Source organism: Bacillus rossius, chromosome 1, assembly GCF_032445375.1.
Source record: "Bacillus rossius redtenbacheri isolate Brsri chromosome 1, Brsri_v3, whole genome shotgun sequence".
Taxonomy (NCBI): Eukaryota; Metazoa; Arthropoda; class Insecta; order Phasmatodea; family Bacillidae; genus Bacillus; species Bacillus rossius.
The window spans coordinates 78,082,265-78,102,597 of NC_086330.1; the positions used below are offsets into that span (position 1 = coordinate 78,082,265).

A 20,333-nucleotide genomic window follows, 5' to 3' on the forward strand; every position below is an offset into this window, starting at 1 on the left:
GTAACGTTTGTGAAACCCTATCTTTTTTAAAACATTAAACTGATACTACCTATACTAGGCTGATAATGGCCAATATTCTTTATTGCTTAACATTTATGTATTTTTACTATTGTTTGTGTAATATGGAGCACATAGAAGGTTTTGATTTGTACTAACATTAGAACCAGGAAGTACAATCTGTCTCTGATTACCAGACAAAGACTGTATGAGTAATTCTAGCTATTACTGTGTTCTGGTCATAATTGTGATAAGCACTTTGAATAGAAACCAACAACAGTTCTACAGGCTTCTCAGCTGTTGAAAGGCATGTCACAAATTTAATAAAAATTAATATATTAGGCTCTAAATTTAGCAAAATTTATATACGTAGTTGCAAATGTTTTGTATGTATAATTTCTTAACACTCTTAATGATAATTAGCTTTTCTAGCTGGTTTTATTAGAGTAATTTTGCTGTACCTAATAGTAAAGAATAGTAATGTAAACATGTATGAAACAAGCCTTTGAAAAAGAACCTTATCTTGAAAATTTTTAATATTTTGATATGCATGACTAGCAAATATGAGTATCACTGTACAAAAATTTTTTGTAATCTTGTGCTTGTTACTGATTCATTAAACAATTTGCCCTCATAAAGAGATGATATGCAGTCCACTGTAGATGGAGGTTTAGGGCAAAAAAATTTCTAAAGTACTGCCCACGGGCTGCAAAAAAATCACTTAGTGTGCAACATATTGAAGATATCAGTTCTAATTAAATATCAGCTCTTAATTTTTTTTTTCAACTTATGGCTTATTATAAAATAATATTTTATTTTACAAATTAACACATCCACTTAATGAAATGGTCAGAGCCCTCTATTTTTGTGTTAATTTAGTGATACATATTCTAAAAGCAATAATGGATTTTACTTCTTATAAACTGGTTGTTGTGCTGGTTCTTATCAAATGAACTTTGTATAGTAAACCAGCTTTTATGTGCCTGCTATAGCGATCAGAAGTTCTCCAATCTCCGATGAAATGCATTCTTCTCAAAAGTTATGGTTAAGTGGACTGCAAAGCACATAGTTTGAGAATGCCCGCTGCTTGTGGGGAATACTTGTGAGGGTGTGTGTGACTCTCTTACAGGCGGTCGCACGGCTGATGAGATCGTCAACTGGTTGGTGAAGAAGACCGGGCCCCCGGCGAAGGAGCTCAACTCCGCTGACGAGTCCAAGGAGTTCATAAAGTCGTCGAAGGTGGTCGTTGTGGGCTTCTTCAAGGTTGGTTGTTCATACAGTTGTACAGAGCACGTCGTGCGTTGCCTAGTCGTCTGAATGTATGTGAACATGCATGATGAGTGAGTAATTACATATTTTATAACTAGAACTTTTTTGGGCAGAGAACGGGGAAGATGGATATCATGCAATTGTACTAGCCTCATTATTGAAGAAACTAATTTCCAGCTGCTTTTTGCTAACTGGCATTTTGTGGTTTGGCGCGTCATTTTAGTTGATCACTTGAGGAAATTACCTCTGAAAAGGTTTAGTTTTTTAACTTATAAATCTGTACATTTGTATGTAGATTAAAAAATCACCCATTGATAAAAGGAAATTCTGAAATATTTTGTTTAAAGGTTTTGAAAATGTCCTGAAATTGGTCACAAGGTGTCTGCAAACATCTTGCACAACTCACATTGTAAGATCTGGATGTGTATCCCAGCCAAGCGATTTTGATGCTAAAAAAATAACTCCAAACAAATGGTGGGATCATTCCATGTCAAAAGGTTATGGCCAATCTTCACCCAACATGTTGAATTCTTAGTTTTTTTTCTAATTTAATTTTGTTATCATGAAATACAGTAGAACCTCGATGATACTTTCCCGTTTCATACATTTTCCCGTGTCATACGCCGATTAATTTTGGTCCCGCCTAAAGTACTATATTTACAATGGTTTACTTTCCCGGAACATACACTTATAAAATCATTAATTTCCCGTTTCATACGTTTATACGAAGCGGAAAAGTCCTAAAATTCACAAAATTTTGTTATATTCCTCCGGATAAACTATATTTTAATGCTTTTATTTTGAAAAACGTTCATTGTTTACCTTTGCGAACGTAAGAAAATAACTTTATCGCACCATAGATATGGATAGTATCAGGAAGACTGTGCACTTCGCTAGTAACATCTATGGCCAGCACCTAGTGAGACTAGTGGCGCAAACTAGCAATGATAATGAAAATGGTGCATGCGCTTTACCAAGGCACGGATCTCATATTTTGTGCGTTCATTAATCTTTGAACTGAATATACCCGTTTGTTATTGTTTTCTTACGATCGGATTGTTTTGGATTTTACGTTTCTCAAGATAAAATTTTATTGAAAATTGTTCTGTTGGATAAAGTTGTTTGTAAAATGAAACAAACAAGCAAAAATTTCTGATTTTCTTTTTTACAATAGCCTAATTTTTTTATTTCTAGTTTAGGCTTGGTGACTTTTCCCCCCTTCCAAGAAAGGACTTCATAACATTTTGTAAGGCCACTGTTTCTCATGTCAGCTTTACTTGATTATGGACTGTATTTTACATTTCTGGTGGTTACACATTATGTATTTAAGTTTAATCTGACATTGTGCTGGTATGCTAGATCGAAAATTAAATGTATTATTTAGATTCCCTTTTCATACACTTTCCCGCATCATACACCATTTTTGTGCCCTCCGTTGAAAAGTGTATGACAGGGGTTCTACTGTATTACGGAAATTGGACTACAGAAGTAAATTGTAGTCACTTCCCATCTGTAAAAAATCATAAAATGATGTGTCCACATTTTTAAGTAGGACTGGGCCAGTAGAATCCTGGAATCCCACAGAATTTATAGTATTCAAAAGATTCAGTATTCAAAGAAAAAGATTAAAAAATATTGGAGGAAAAGTAGTAAATTAAAAAAATTCAACACTGGCAACATTTGCTAGGCTTATTTATGTTTATCTTTGTACTTATTCAATCACAGTTCCTCAAAATTTTGTACTTTTAATATGTGTGTATTAAGTAAATAAAATTGCAATACATAACATGCACCGATTTGGAAAAGTTAGTTCCTTGAAACATATGTAAATGTATGGTTGCAATATTTAGGAACCCCAAAATATGTGCCAGGCGTGCGGGTGGAGATAAGCAAGCAGTGCCTCTGAGATGATCCGAGCGGTGTGCGTGACCCTACGTGTTGCAGGACCCAGCCTCGGACTTTGCCAAGAGCTTCCTGGCGGTGGCGGGATCGGTGGACGACTACCCGTTCGCCATCACTTCCTCGGACGCGGTCTTCAAGGAGCACGGTGTGGAGGGGGAGCGGGTCGTGCTCTTCAAGGAGGTGGGTGGGAACACAACCCAGGTTTCAGAATCAAGCAATTTGTAAAATGTGACACTACCAACATTCTGAACTTGTTAAATTAATTGTTTTGGGTGTTGTGTGTATATCGATAGTATATTAATCCATAGTTTATTACTGTTTAAGTGAACAATTTTGCATTGCTGTCAGTATTCTCATCCACCACTGCACAGAAATTAACTCGAACAGAGCTTCTGCACAGAAGTCAACTCGAACAGAGCTTATTTTGCAACTGTTCTGACTGACAATATTACAACAAGAAGTGTTAACTTGACAAAAGAAGTTAATTGTTTGGTTTTTTTTTTCTGAACTCACTGATGAAATAAATTCATCATTTGAATGTTGGTTTTATCCTAGATAATCACCTCAAAACCTTCTCTCATTAAAATTCTTCTTAATTGGACTTTACATACACTAGAGTCCCGTTATAGCGAGGTGTCACGGTTCCGGGTTTGATCCTCGCTATAACCGTGTCCTCGCTATAACCGAATTGGACAAATTTTGGCCCCCAAAAAATAAAAATTAACCGAAAATAGCATAAAAATTGTGTTTAAACCTGTATAATTGGAAAATAACAAGTTATATTAACGAAATCTTAATTTCTGTGAGCAGATGTGTGAATTCTCTTTAAAACGATACCCCATAAGTACGGATGCGATCACCGATTGCGTCAAAATAACCAGAATACCCTACCACGCCACGTAAGTATAGCATCTCAGCCCGCGGCCGACGCAGCATTGACCTGCTATCTATTGCCGACGCGGGCTGTCTGCTGGCGGCCATGTTGGTTCGGGATGTTGCTAACAGGTGGTGCTAGTGTAGCGCGACGATTTAATTCCTTACAAAATAGCAGGAGTGCGGCTGCGGCAACGCACGTACGCCTCAAACGAAATAGTCGCTGGAAAACTATACTTTTTCATTTAAAGAAACCTGTCAACTTTTTTAGAAAATAAATTTGGGATTAAACTCAAACCATCACCACCCCTTTCCCGGACAAATACCCCAACAACTGACCGAAACAAAAGTTACAAGAAAACTGTCCTAGCAATTCGGAAATAAATACGGTAGTGCCTACTAGAGGTGTAAAAGTAACGAAAAAATGCGTACCCGTATGTATTCGTTACTATAACAATTTGTACTCGTTACTATCGTTACGTTACTCGTTACTTCTGATACCGCATAATTTGCTATGTTATGTTGCAGCAACGAATCCAGTCGTATTGCGTACGCGTACAGTATGACGTCGCGTAAATAATAGTAAATAGAATATAAACAATTATAGTTTTTGTTAACCAAGAAACAATTAAATCTCATTAGAGCGGCTTTTTAATATTATCTCTTTTAAGATAACAACAAAAAAAACGTGAAAATATACGCGATTATAAAAACAAAAACATACATATTTCTAATTTGTAAAAAATACTTTCTTACGTTGTTTCTGTTCCAATATCAAACTTTGTCTACACGGTACAGATACAGTATAACCCCGACCTAACGAACACCGTTATAACGACAAACTCTTTATTACGAACACGCAATATGGTCCCGCCAAAACTGTATTATTTTTTACGTATATTAACCTCTAATTAACGAGCATTTTTTCTTCGCCACATGACGTAACTCCGTTATTACGAATTACTTTTACCATAGGACGAGAACTAAAATAACTTTAAACACGATATAGTGTTTGCAAGCTACATATTTCCTTGTATGTATTATGCTTTCGCGTAATATGTATACATTCGACTTCACAACGTAAATATTGGCTTAGCTTCATAGATAACCATAGTACAGGCTACATACCACATCTATTGAAAAAAGTAAACATCTATGAAAACCTATTCCATAGCTGCGACAATACATTTTAGAAAAACCTCGACAGTAACTAGCGATTATAGCCACAGTTGCAGTCTCATCTCTGTTTTGCCAGGTGACGATTACTGCATTTAAGTATGACATCTCTGACTGTTATGAGTTTTTTTTACCGCCCGCTAGTTACATTCGTGTGATGTTTGTGTGCGCGATACACTGCAACGAAATTAACGAAGTGAAATATTAATTTGTTTTGATCGATGGAGGGTAAAAGAAAACGCAATGCAATTTCGCTAGCCACAAAAATGGAAATTCTGCATGCTGTGGATAGTGGTGAAAAAGAATCTGACGTCGCTAAGAAGTATGGAATACCATCATCAACTCTCTCGACTATACTTTCGAACAGAAGTAAAATAGACAGTGCAGTTCTTCTTGGGACAGATAAAAAGAAATATCGACCATGCCAAGATGAAGCGTTAGATACGAAAATGTTCGATTTTTTGATGGAGTCACGATCAGCAAACATACCTATTTCAGGGCCGATTCTGCAGGAGAAGGCACGGTATGAAGCACTGAGAATGGGGATAGAAGGCTTTCAGGCATCTAATGGATGGTTGCACCGATTTAAAAGTCGATGGAGCCTGACAACTTTAAAGGTTTCTGGCGAAGAAGGCTCTGTTGACCCTGCAGTAGAAGAAGCATGGACTTCAAAACTCAATGGAATTACAGCCGGTTATGCACCAAACAACATCTTTAATGCAGATGAGGCTGGTGTGTTCTTTAACCTCCTTCCAGATAAAACCTTGGCACTGAAAGGGGAAACATGTCACGGGGGAAAGAAAAGCAAGGACAGGTTTACAGTTCTTTTGTGTTCAAATTCAGATGGAACAGAAAAGTTGGCACCACTTGTCATTGGTAAATTTGCAAGACCCCGCTGCTTTAAAAATGTGAAGAACCTGCCATGTCCTTACAAATTCAACAAGAAATCATGGATGACCTCATCTATATTTTGTGAGTGGCTTGGAAGCGTAGATGCACGAATGGGTTGTAAGAACAGGAAAATATTAATGTTTCTTGACAACTGCTCTGCACACAGAGTGGAAGGAATACAACTGAGAAATGTAAAAGTGGTTTACTTCCCACCAAATACCACTAGCAAGCTCCAGCCAATGGATCAAGGTGTGATATCGCAGGTAAAGAGGATTTTCCGTCGCCAACTTGTGCAGTACCTCATCAGAAAAATGGAATGTCAAGATACAGAAAACATGAAGTGGAACATACTACAGGCAATGCAACGCATATGTATGGCATGGAGCAGCATTGAAGCAACTTCCATTGCCAAATGCTTCCAGAGAGCAGGCTTTCAAGTTAGCCCTAACGAAATAGATGATGAAACACTTGAACATGTTGATGAGGATGAGTGGAAGCATGTTACCAACAATGCAGCAGGTGCTACATTTGAAGATTTTGTTGAGGTTGACAGTGCAGTCATCACAAGCTCATCTTCCACAGATGAAACTCAACCAACATGCAAGGATAATGAACAAGATGAAGAAGGTGAAGAGATTGAAGCTGAAGTGACCAGACCATCAAGAAAAGATGTGTATTCTGCTCTTGACGTACTCGAAATATTCCTTTTGACGTCAGATTGTTCGAACAATCAGTCAAGCTTGAAATCACTACGCCAGGTAGAGTGTGCAGTTGTACAAGAAATGAAAATCAGCAGCTGTAAGCAAACTTCAATTCGGGACTACTTTTCAGAAAAGTAGATGTATATTTTCTGCATTGTACAGTAACCTGTACAGAATTACATATTAATGGGTCAGTGCCGATTGTCCTTATTAATCAAATCAATTAATTTTCTGTTTTTATTGTGAAATGTTGATATTATTTGCTAGGGCCTAATTGTAAGTTATTCTCTTGCAATTGTGCCATGTTATTATTTTTTATGATTGATGTGTACAGTATGTAGGCTATTGTGTTTGTCTTGGATCGTTTACTGTATTTCAAAATTCCTATTATCGATACCTTATTAAATTTGTCAAAAAACAAACTTTTTCGAGATTTTGGATAAAAAAAATGACCCCTTTATAAAGAACTCCTTTATAACAAACATGCCAAAATTTAATCCCTTCAATTTTGTTATAAAAAGGTTTTACTGTAACTAACGGAAGTTTGATAAAATAAAGAAAGGACGGGATTCTATTTTTAAAGCCACACACTTAGGTGGCGACTGCACGGCTGAAGAATGTGACAGGCGTCAACGGCAAGATGTCTAGTGGCGAGCGAGAGGGGTGGAGATAAAGCAGACAAATAACAAAAGCACGCTTCAAGCTCTCACGCCGTAAATTCCTCAAAAATACCTCGTTATAGCCGTGTTCTCGCTATTACCGTGCTCGCTATAACGAGATTCTACTGTACTTTCTTTTGATACATAAAATTAAAAGTGTTAAACATAAAAAAAAAACATTAAAAATAATTAATATGTTCACTTAATACACAAATACATGGTAAAAACTAAGTTTTAGTTAATTAAATATTCATATGTATTTCTAAAAATTTAATTTCACAAAAAAAACATAAATCTATATTAGATTATATTAATAACTATTTCCAGTTTCAGTATTTATAAAAAGTTATAACTCACCATTGCTATCTTTTTCTGGTTATATCGATAATATGCCTCCAATTTCCTTTATAGTATAATCTCGACTGCTCCATTGTAGTCTTTCCTTGGGGCCTGTTATATGTATGCTCTAGTTCTTCACTCTCTAGGACAGTTTTTCTTTCCCTAGTAACCAAACATGGTGTACAATCTGTAATTTTCTTTCTCTGTTTGTTCAAGTTTTGCACATCTGTTCTCACCGTGTCACTATTGATACACTTCATGCCTGCAACTCTCATCTTCCCTTTAGGAAAACTGGTGGTGTTCACGTGTACCTGAGAGTCACACGTATGTTGCAGTTTGACGACAAGCGCGCGGACTTGGAGAAGGAGCAGTCGGAGAAGGACATCAAGGCATTTGTGCTGTCGCAATCTCTGCCCCTGGTCGTGGAGTTCAACCACGAGACGGCTCAGAAGATATTCGGTGGCGAGATCAAGAGCCACCTGCTGCTCTTCCTCTCTCAGAAGGAGGGGCACTTCGACACACTGCTCGAGAACGCGCGAAGCGTCGCCAAGGAGTTCCGCGAGCAGGTAATGTTTCATGGCAGCAATGAGAAGTCAAGTTAAGAAGAATATTCGAGTCGTCCATTTCCAAAACATGTTAAGTCCATAAAGTAAAATTTTTCAGGAAAGAGGAAAAACTAGGGCTGTACGGGATAGGTAATTTTGGTTCGGGAAAAATTCAGGCGGGAAGCTATGATTTCCCTCATGAAACGGGACGGGAACGGGAATTATTTAAAAGTGCAATATGTATCCAAGCAAATTTATTTATTTCAAAAATGGGCTATCAAAACCATATCATTTTAACTTTTAAAAGCCATAGTATTAAAATAAATATTTTGAAAAATAAACAATACTATGAAATGCCTCCATTTTCGTGTATGAACACCAGTTCCTCTGTATGTTCTGAGGAAAGGGACATACGCTTGTGGGATACAATGTTCCCAGCAGAAGAAAACACACGTTCACTTGCTAAGGTTCCATTCACTCAACTGCAGATTGTCCATGTTCAGTGTTGGTAAGTGATGAGAAAGAGGTATCTTGTTGTCAAACAATCTCTTCAGCATTAAAAACTCTGAATTCCATCTTGTCTGACAGTCTTGAATCAAGTTTAGTACCGGCAGATCTAGTTCTTCTTGAATTCGATGCAACTGTTCAGTTGCTCGCGCACTGTGTTTGTATCGTCCAACAATCGAACGTGACTTTTTCAGTACCTCTTTGATCTCACATGTTACTTTAACACCATCTTGCAATACAAGCTGCAGTGTATGTGCAAAGCACTGCAGCTGCGTAAACTTAAGTTTGCATAGTGAAAGTCCCAACTTAAGGTTTTGTCCATTATCACTCACAATGTACATGTCCACTTTGTCCCCTGCATTTTCTAAGTCCCATTCATTGAAGCACTCTACTAGTTTCTCACTAATTGCGTCACCAGTGTGTCCACCAGGAAAGCTGTAACACCCTAAACAGTACTTCTTCATGTCGAAATCTTCAATAAAATGACATGTCAGCGACATGAATGCTTCGTTGCTAGCAGATGTCCACAAATCACAAGTGAATGATAAAGAAGCAATTTTGGATAAACTTATTGCATTGGCAATATGTTCAGACATTTTTGCCTTTGTTTTGTTGTACAGTTCAGGTATTACTCTTCTTGAAAAAGTGTTACGAGATGGCACTGAATAAAGTGGTTGAGCTATTTTAAGGACTTTTTGAAATTTATGATTTTCCACTGTACTGTATGGCAACATAGCATCAGCTATCCATTCCCCAATACAGTTCGTCAGTGAAATGGCCCTTTCATGTGTTGAAGGCCATTTGTAAGCTTCGTCTAAGCGAAGTTGCTTCTTAGTTGGTTCTAAAGTTTTTTCCCCAATATTTCCGCCTTTCCGTGTTGCTTCTATCTGTTCAAGTTCTTTTTTCAAATTTGGATGTTGCATCAGATGTCAAAGCAACCCAGATGTGCTACCAAAATTGGTTTTTAAAACCTTTTTGCATTGTTTACCCTGTGCAGACACATTATCTGGCATTTTTTGGTAAAAAGACCAGATAGGAGTTTTTAATTTGGTGTGGCGACTTTCCATGATGAAATTCACGTACGTAAACACACACACCTTATGTAAAAAACTTCACACTAAAATACTCGCCAACACAGATAATATCACAATGCGTTTAAAACCGGAGTAAAATACATTGAATATCTTGTTCTGTAGAGAAAGGAACCTGAATCTCTGGCGCTCGGCTTTGTGTGTGGAACAGCATCGGTGACAAACTTTACGATATGTCAATATTTAGAAATAACATTTCACCACAGTTTTTCTCAACGCCTATCTTTGCTTTCACCGTCGTTTGTCCTAAACACCCAAATTATGATCGTTCAAATACATTTCGATGTAATATACATCAGTGTCGCAAACGTCTTTCCGCAATATTTCTTATTCGTTAAAACGAACATCACCGAACATGCACGAAGACGCCATATTTACAAGACTTTGAACGTTCACATCACCAAACGTTTTACTCATGGCCGTATGGTACACCTTGGCAAGTGGCACAAAAAAAATGTTTACAATGGCAAACGAAGCTGAGAGATTGCCGTGGCCACAAACGCACGTAGTAAAGTAAACTAAATACAGTTTACACAATTCGCTTTACTTTTATTGTTCCGTCTAAACTTGTGTCACGGTTAGCTATAAAATGGAGCGCTAATGCAACATTAATTGCGGGAAATGCTTTGCATTAAACGGGAAAATAATGCATTAAAACTATAGGGAAAATGACGGTGCCAGTAAAAAAATACGTTAATTACGCAAATTCGTATATCTCAGGTACGTAAAAATGAGGTTCTACTGTAATCACAGAAAACTTATGTTCCGTTACGAAGACACCTAAAGATAGGTTACGCAGTGATTTGATCAGAAAAATTATCAATATACATTTTCGGGAAATATTACTTTCCCGAATAATTTCGAGAAAAATTCATTCCCGAAATTTCCCGAAAAATCGGGATCCCGCCCAGCTCTAGAAAAAACGTTTTATTTCTCTCCTAAAAGAGATAAAATAATGGGAAAATTAGTACACGTTTGTTTATTTGAGTACTTTGTATTGGTATTACTGTATAAAATCGCACAACAGCAGATTTTTAACAAATAAATATAATGTGTTGGACTTAACGACTTTTGGAACTGTAATGTGAACTTAACGAGTTTTGTAACTGTTTTGTCTAACAAAATGGCGGAATTTGGTAAATCAGGGATAGCATTAAAACAGTGTTTCAAAGAACAGTGTTTATTTTTATATTCATGCAATTTGCAAACCCAACAGAACCACTCAATTTATAACTGCAAAATAAAATGTGTCTGCATTTATGTGCAACTTAAATGCCCAAAACATCATCTTCTTTGGGGAGATCCCCAATATTGTCAACCTCCTCTTCTTCATGACTCTTTTGCATTAAATGTTCTTGGTTAATACAAAGCTGTTTGTAAAAAGATAACCTTTCATCCATCACCGAGTTCTCCCCATAGTCTTCCTGGAGAAGTTTTTTGACATCTTCCAGCTTGGCAGCTTTGATAACCTCTCCTTTGGCAATTGTACTTGGTGTGGTTTCATTCCATGAATTCCCTTTTGTGCAGATGCTTCTTGCAGTCCCAATACTTACATTGTAGGTGGTTTCTCCTCTGACTTTGATACCAGTGCTGGAATTCTGAATGATAATCTGTTTGCATGGTTGAAATTTAAAATGCCAGTTTGCAGGCAACTTGGCTGTACCTGATACAGTAGGAGTAGTTGCCATCTTGAGTTTGCCCATTACAGAAGTTTTCTAGTCGTATACTTCTACATCAGTACCCATGTGATAGACAGTCCCAACACACTCAAAAATTTTGACATACTCCTGTGGACTGACAATGTTCTCTTTAGCTTTGACCTGTTTTTCAGTCCTACCAAAAATTCTGTCGGGAGGAATGTATTAGTGACCACCCACAAGGTTCACACTTTTAACACTCTGGGGGGCACATTTTGCCATCCAGGTACATACCATTAAAACCATTATGCAGTTCTTATTTTGTCCCCCGCAACCGTCACTTACTAGGTTTACCGTTTTGATACCTTCCAAGTCAGCATTGCATAACCTATGGTTAGGGGCCTGTTCTTTTCGCGATCGCGATTAAACGACGATAAACGCAAAATCACAGTTAAATACAGTTTTTACGCAAAATCGCCATAACACAGCGTTTTTACACGAAATTTTGTATTAAAACGCGAAATCGCAGTGTTTTTACGCAAAATTTAAATACTGGTTAAAAGACTTGTCTCGTCAATGGTAAACAAACACCACAACATGGCCGCCAAACAAACATAAATGCACTAAAGCAAACAAAAGCTTACACACGCTCACGTTATAATGTTAAACCCAAAAATATACTGTAAAAATACGCAAAACTACGGCGTTTATTTTCCTTTCCGGCATAATGTTTGGATAGATAAGACAAACAGGCGAAGTTTTAAAGCGTACGCACACCGCTCGGGGCACTGACGTCAGCTTGGAACAACGACACCGGATAAATACAAAAGCAAGCAGATGATTGGGCAAACAGTGTTTGTAACAGCCTTACGTGAGTGGCCATATCACGTCAGCCGGGGGCGCTGCCATATAGTTGGAACAGCGTCGTAGTATCAAGCAGTTTAAATCGCGCCAAAAAGCGGGAAAATGTAAACAAACATTAATTTTCGAATGGTGTGACGATGATGATTAGTTGGCCAACAGTTTTTATAGATTTTGTTGGGTCCTTACAACAACGCGGAAATACCATAACGCCGAATGTCAAAATTGACCACAAAGCCGAAATAACAACTGAATGAATTTGTGTGTGTTTCTTAAATGTACCTTAACGCCGAAATACCACAATCAAACCTAACCTTACCTTACTTACCTTACTTACCTTAATTACCTTACCTAACCTAGCCTAGTCTAGCCTAGCCTAGCCTAGCCTAGCCTAGCCTAACCTAACCTAACCTAGTCTAACCTAACCCAACCTTTGTGGCAGCCCTGTAATGACATCTTTTGGCGTTGTGGTACACAGCAGTTTTCTAGCTGTCGTCGTGATCAATTTGGAATTTCGGCGTTGTGGTGCGTCCTCGATTTTGTTAAAGGGATTAATAGTTTTCCAGATTAGTTTATGGGAATGAACTAATAATCAGTGTCTAAATCAAAAGTATTGTCATATAAATATATGTAACTTATTTGTTTAGGGTATTCAGTAATGAGTAGGTTCAAGTAAAATTATTTAACTTAAATAATTTTAGATATATTTACGGAAACACGCACTTTTTTTTTTTTTTTAGTTTTTAGCACCGCTTTTGTGTTTTTAAGTGAATTTTAGCACCGCTTTTGTGTTTTAAAGTGAATTTTAACACCGCTTTTGGTAATTTTTAATGACAAAATCTGAAAATTTTATTTACCACTTTCAGGGGGCCCTACCTATGGTATATGGCAGAAGCAATTTGATCAGAACCTTTATTGAAATCGTTTTCCAACTATTTGTAGCAAAATTTGTTCTCTTGCGTTTGATGATCTATGGACGAACCTTCACAAACCTTGAAATTGTAGTAATACAACTGCCTCAAATAATATGACGACTGATCTGGAAGTTTGGGTAAAACCAAGTTTTTCTGGCAGTCAAAAGATTTGGTTTTTGTTCCCTCCACGTCAGTACAAAGAATATCAAACAAGGCCTTCGCTTTAGCTTTGTGAACATTCAATTCTGTTTGCAGCTGTACTTTTTCCTCTTAATTGTGAGTGTCTTTTATGGTTTCAGTGTGCATTAAACAAAATGAACACACATCAGTTAATGGGGAACCGAACCCAATGTTGTAGTTCTCAAAAAAGGTACGAAAGTACTCGTAATTAACTTGTAAGTCCTAAACCACTTTATCATTGTACATAGCATTAAGTTTGGCTATTGACATATCACTAGGGAGGTAGTAGCGATACACATTTTTCGATCTGCAGTAATGTTTCTGAACTGGACATAATGATTCAATTAGTGTTGGGCCGATTCCTAAAATATACCGATTCCGATTCCATTTTCGATTCTTAAATTGAAGGGTCAATTCTTCGAATCCGATTCCGATTATGATTTTAAAAATGTAATTGCGTTGTTTTTCATTTTCTGTGCAGAAATTAACATTATATACAGCTTATATAATGTTAAAAAGTAGTGGTGCACCGATGCGGATACCGATGAATCGTAATCGGAGATTATGGGTACTTACCAATTAATCGTAATCGGCGATTATCTTAACGATTACTTTGCCGATTATTTACGTCCTGGCGTAAAGTAGGTTTTTACCGTGTACTATTTTGTTACACATTTTAGGACGAAATACGGTAATATTTGTATATATTACAAAATTCATCTAACTCCGTCATATCATAATTAAAGATATTTCGTTAAGTTTAATAAATCTCATTGCCTCTAACAATAAAAAATAAATTTTTCCTACACGTTTATTTACGTTTCGTCTTTTGTTCTGTCTTTTGTTTAGTGGCCTTGTACACTACCTATAGCCTGAGACGTAAAATAGATGGCACGCAATCAAAATACCACAAACAGTTGCAGTGGATTCTATGACAATTGATGTTTTCGAGTCGTAGTAGCGGTTAAAAATCGTGGTCCCGATACCTTCTAGTTTTTATCACTGCGTTTTACAAACTCGTTATGGGCGTCTTTGGTAACATTATCCGTTTGTTATTTGTATGTGACGTGAAAAGTGAAAAAGTATTTATAATTTTATATATTCAGTCAACATATATAAAATCACATGTGCTAGAATTGGTTTTTGGTCATTTTTATATAATTATAGTGAGATGGCGAGTAGGGAGAAAAAAAAGTGAAGTGTGGAAACCTGTTTCTATAAACTCAAGTGAACAAAATAAAGCAGCATGTTTACATTGTTAAACGGTAATTTCTTGATGCAACCTTATGTGATAGTCGATAATAATGCTAGTTTTCCGCAACAAAAACTTACCCATTGTAAATTACAATTATTAGACTGTAGTTCAAGTTGTTTACAATAACAAATATGTACAAATAGAAGTAAATTTAATTTAATTTACACTTTGCAATGACTTAATAGTGTATTTTATATATTTTTATACTGTTATTATAACCGTATTCTCAATTTTACCTAATCTTGTTATTAAATTCACATGGGAATAAAAATTTTTGTGTGCATTATTACACTTAAAAAAATTTCTTCATTATAATCGGTAACTGAATCGGTATCTGCCGATTATTGCTCTCATAATCGGTAATCGAATCGGTAATCGGTAAAGTCATATCGGTGCACCACTATTAAAAAGTATGTTCATTACCATCAAGTTACGCTACCTTGAATTTCTAGCACAATTTGGCCTTTTAACCTTGCATGTAGTTAGACAAAACACGTGTTCAAACACTGCCAATAATCAAAGATGTCTTATGACGTAAATTGTAAATAATGTTATAACTTAACCAACTTTAGATACCTTACATTATCAACTCAATTAATTAATTGTAAAAAAAGAGGTTTGTATGGTTAGGTTAATAATTTTATTTTCAAGCACAACTAAATAACGATACAAATAAAATGACAATATAACCTCGTTTATACATATTTCAAGAGACCAGGGTGAAAAAATAAAAAGAGGGAAATTTAAAAATAAAACTTTATTATCTCATTATGATGGAAATGACACAAAACAAATATGCACCACACTAAAATAAAATGTCAGAGATGCTTACGTTTTAATATATTACCTAGAACTTAATTATCTCACTTGGTGAAAAGAATAAATCTATCCAGTCTTGTAGTTCTTCACAACCGTAAAGAGAAAATAAATTTTCGGTTCTTGAGTAAGAAAGTTCTGTGCATGTTTTAGCATCTCAAAATTTCCACATTTTATGGTGAGATTTTCTTACACAAAATATTTAAACTCTTCAAATAATTGCGTGTTAACATTTAATTCATTTCAGAAATTTATCGGAAACAATTCTGTTAAACTAACACAACTACAGCGAAACCCCTTATTTACGTTACCGTTATTTACGTTTTCCCGTTATTTGCACTATATTCTTCAGGTCCCGTTTGGTTCCCATATAGTCCAATACAATACTTTCCCGCGAATTACGTCTCAAAAATCGAATCAATCCCGCTATTTACGTCACGTAACAACCATAAACAACCAGAAAATACCGTGGAGCTAGTAGGCAATGAACATTTTAAATAGCAAAATATACATATTTTATAACATGAAAAGTTGCTTTTATTTCTAAACATGTAATAATTTAAGCCTAGGCGTGTAAAAGTACGAGTAATTATAGCAGGAGACAATCTAAAATGCACGAGGGAAAAACGTAAACTCATGAATGTACAAACATGGCTGCTTGTAAGTTCTGATACTGTATTTATGTCACAACTTAGCCGAAATACTGGTACGAGACATAAACTTCACAAGATAAAATGAGCGGTGTCTTGGTAACTGTTTTATACGTCTTTTATAATTTGGGAAGTGTTGTACAGTTGACGCCATATTTTTTAAACTAACCATTTATTTCTGGGGATCGTAAATAATTAATTATTGGTATCAAGACATCATGATAAACGTAAACTTGAACATGTCACGGCAGCGAGAAAACTGGTGCGTATACCAATAAACTGGTATTAGAACTGGATAAAATTGGTACACGGGAGGTGGAGCTTATATTTTTTTCCGCTAAGCTCGCATCTATTGGTTGGCGGCTGATGGCGTCATGAGTCATGAGTCTGGGCGGAGCATAGAGTGCGCATGCGCCGCCGCGTCGTTACAGCAGCTGACCGAGTACAATGACCTTTCTCCGCGTTTGGCGCGCTATTGACGGTAAATATTCAACAATTTGCGGCCTTTTCTTAAAAAAATTTTTACTGTGAGCAATGTGTATGTAGCCCGTATTTGTTATAAACCCTGCCGGTTGCAACTGTATTTATAATTTGGAGAGGCAAATAATCTTGAACAGCCAAAAAAGCAAGCAGAAGAAAATTTCAAATTTATTTTTAGGAAGTAATCAGAAAAACATTTTGGCTTTCATTCTTTTTTTTATTTTTGTCAAATGTGGTAAATTAATAATGGATGAAATACTAAAGTAAAATTTGTTGTTAGTGTGTTTGTACCTGCATTGTAGTATGTGCTATTAAACAAAAGGAAAAAAATTCTAAATAAGGTAAACTGTACTCCTTTTTATACTTTTCCCTTTATTTACACTTTCCCGCTTTTTACACTTTTTTACTTTGTCCCCATGAAAAGTGCAAATAAGGGGTTTTGCTGTACTTTCAAAATATTGTTTATGTTTGGTAATAAAAATTTACAACCGTTTCAGCAGCAATGTTTGGAAATTCAGGTTAGCCAACTGCCTTTCCAAAATATATCTAATGTAAAACGAGCATCGCCGAACACGCACAAGAACTCCGATTTACAGCAATTTGGTTATGTTGCTTTTAAACTTATTTTAAGATGGTCGCAGTAATCCACTGTGAATTTGGGTAAAATCTCATTCAAAAATGATTTCATTTTAATTCTTTAAAGTTTAAAGTGCAGAGATGTGAAACATCTTAATTTTCACGTTCACGTCACCAAAGATTTTGTTCATGGCCGTATGGTTTACCATGGCAGGTAGCACAAAAAAAATTAGGTTGTTTACAATGGTAAATGTAGCTGCCATGATCAAATAGTTAACGTTTACATTATTTTACTTGCCATTTACATTTACATAATTTTCTTTAAACATTTATGGTTTTGTCTATCTAATTATCTTAATTATTTTTGAAGGTTTACTATTAAATGCAGTGCTGCTGCAACGTAATTTCAGAAAAATGCTTTTGCTTAAAGCGGGAAAGTAGATACTGCATTTGTACTGTAGGGAAAATGGCGGTGCAAGTAAATAAATACGTTAATCACCGTAATTCGTAAATCAGTTCCGTAAAAAAAATATTGTATTATGTTTTATGTAGTTTAAAAATTTGCATGCATTTTAATATTTTCTTACGTTGCGTAGGAGATGTATTTTGCAAACTTAAAAACAATGCAGGAATCGGTCATGGTCGATTCCAAAACCATTGAATTCTGAATCCCACGATTATACTGGAATCGGTGGAACCGATCGATTCCGGAATCGGAATCGACCTATCACTAGATTCAATGAAACCCTTCAAAGCATCTAGCTTGTTCTGAAATTTAGCTGTTTTTCTGTCACCTCCCCTTTTTTCTACAGGTGTACAGCCTGAATGAAAATATTGTTTGCAAACATTCTGCACCATGTCTCTTCTAACTCCTAGAATGTTTGTAAATGTCTTTTTACATACCTGTACTCTTTGCTCAACTCCTGCACGCTGTTTGTTACATTAATTTCTAACTGTAACCTCTTTCCCTTTAACGTTGTTACGGGGTCTCTTACGATGTGGTGTTTCACACGTAGTATTTTTCAAGATGAATTCATTTTGAAGTTGACGGTCTGGATGTACATAAAAGTTTTGGTTCATGCGTCGAACGTCTTGCATGCTCAATTCACTGCACTTGTATGAGCCTCTCTGGTGATAGCATGTAGGCATCCTCGTCAAGACCTTGCAGGTGTACTTAAAATAATAACAAAACTTTCATTAAACTGTTGAACGAGTTAAGTTAAAAACAACAATGCAGTAATATAGGCCATGAAGGGGAAGAGTTTATTCTAACCTCATCCTCTGTGCTGTAGATTTCTTCCATGTCTCCTTATTCCTTGTCTTTTTTTCTTGCATTCCCAGGTAAAGCTGGACGTAGTGTTTCATCACTTTGCATTGTTATTTACGAATACAATACTCTACCAATTCCACCATAAAAATAACCAAGAAGAGAGCAAAACAAAAACAATATTATGTAGGTTGTTTACATGTCCTACAATAATTATTTTTACATGTTTACCAACTAACACAAACAATTTTTAAGACCCAGTTACTATACGATCAACAAAAAAATGAACCTGGATGATCTCTGCCAACATTCGGTGGGTAAATACTAGTGTTGGGCCGATTCCTAAAATATACCGATTCCGATTCCATTTTCGATTCTTAAATTAAAGGGTTGATTCTTTGAATCCGATTCCGATTCCTTAATTTTTATCTGACAATGTTCAACAGAGTAATATACTAAGAAAAAAAAGGTTGTTTATGATTTTAAAAATGTAATTATGTTGTGTTTCATTTTCTGTGCAGAAATTAACATTATATACAGCTTATATAATGTTAAAAAGTATGTTCATTACCATCAAGTTACGCTACCTTGTATTTCTAGCACAATTTGGCCTTTTAACCTTGCATATAGTTAGACGAAACACGTGTTCAAACACTGCCAATAATCAAAGATGTCTAATGACTTAAATTGTAAATAATGTTATAACTTAACAAACTTTAGATACCTTACATTATCAACTCAATTAATTAATTGTAAAAAAAGAGGTTTGTACGGTTAGGTTAAGAATTTTATTTTCAAGCACAACTAAATAATGATCCAAATAAAATGTCAATATAACCTCGTTTATACATATTTCAAGGGACCATGGCGGAAAAAAAATAAAAAAGGGAAATGTAAAAATAATACTTTATTATCTCATTATGATGGAAATGACAAACAAATATGCACCACACTAAAATAAAATGTCAGAGATGCTTACGTTTTAATATATTATCTAGAACTTAATTATCTCACTTGGTGAAAAGAATAAATCCATCCAGTCTTGCAGTTCCTCACAATCGTAAAGAGAAAATAAATTTTCGGTTCTTGAGTAAGAAAGTTCTGTGCAATTTTCACATTTTATGGTGAGATTTTCTTACACAAAATATTTAAACTCTTCAAATAATCGCGTGTTAACATTTAATTCATTTCAGAAATTTATCGGAAACAATTCTGTTAAACTAACACTACTACTTTCAAAAGATTGTTTATGTTTGCCATTTGGTAATAAAAATTTATGAACGTTTCCGCAGCAATGTTTGGAAATTCAGACTTGCCAACTGCCTTTCCAAAATATATCTAACGTAAAACGAGCATCGCTTAACACGCACAAGAACGCCGATTTAAAGCAATTTGGTTATGTTGCTTTTTAACTTATTTTAATATGGTTGCAATAATCCACTGTGAATTTGGGTAAAATTTCATTCAAAAATTATTTCATTTTAATTCTTTAAAGTTTAATGTGTAGAGATGTTCACGTTCACGTCACCAAAGATTTTGTTCATGGCCGTATGGTTTACCATGGCAGGTAGCACCAAAAAAAATTAGATTGTTTACAATGGCAAATGTAGCTGCCATGATCAAATAGTTAACGTTTACATTATTTGCCGTTTACATTTACATTATTTTCTTTAAACATTTATGGTTTTGTCTAATTATTTTTGAAGGTTTGCTATTAAATGCAGTGCTGCTGCAACGTAATTTCCTA

General features: G+C 35.7%; 1 protein-coding gene across 2 annotated transcripts in view; it reads left to right on the top strand.

The window, feature by feature from the left end:
• LOC134538158 (protein disulfide-isomerase) overlaps positions 1–20,333 on the top strand; it is a 63,585-nt gene that overhangs the window by 12,250 nt on the left and 31,002 nt on the right. For both annotated transcript variants that reach the window (XM_063379223.1, XM_063379213.1), the window contains exons 3-5: positions 1,127–1,260; positions 3,211–3,348; positions 8,143–8,373. In XM_063379223.1, coding sequence (XP_063235293.1) covers positions 1,127–1,260; positions 3,211–3,348; positions 8,143–8,373 — 503 coding nt within the window. The remainder of the gene's footprint in view (positions 1–1,126; positions 1,261–3,210; positions 3,349–8,142; positions 8,374–20,333) is intronic.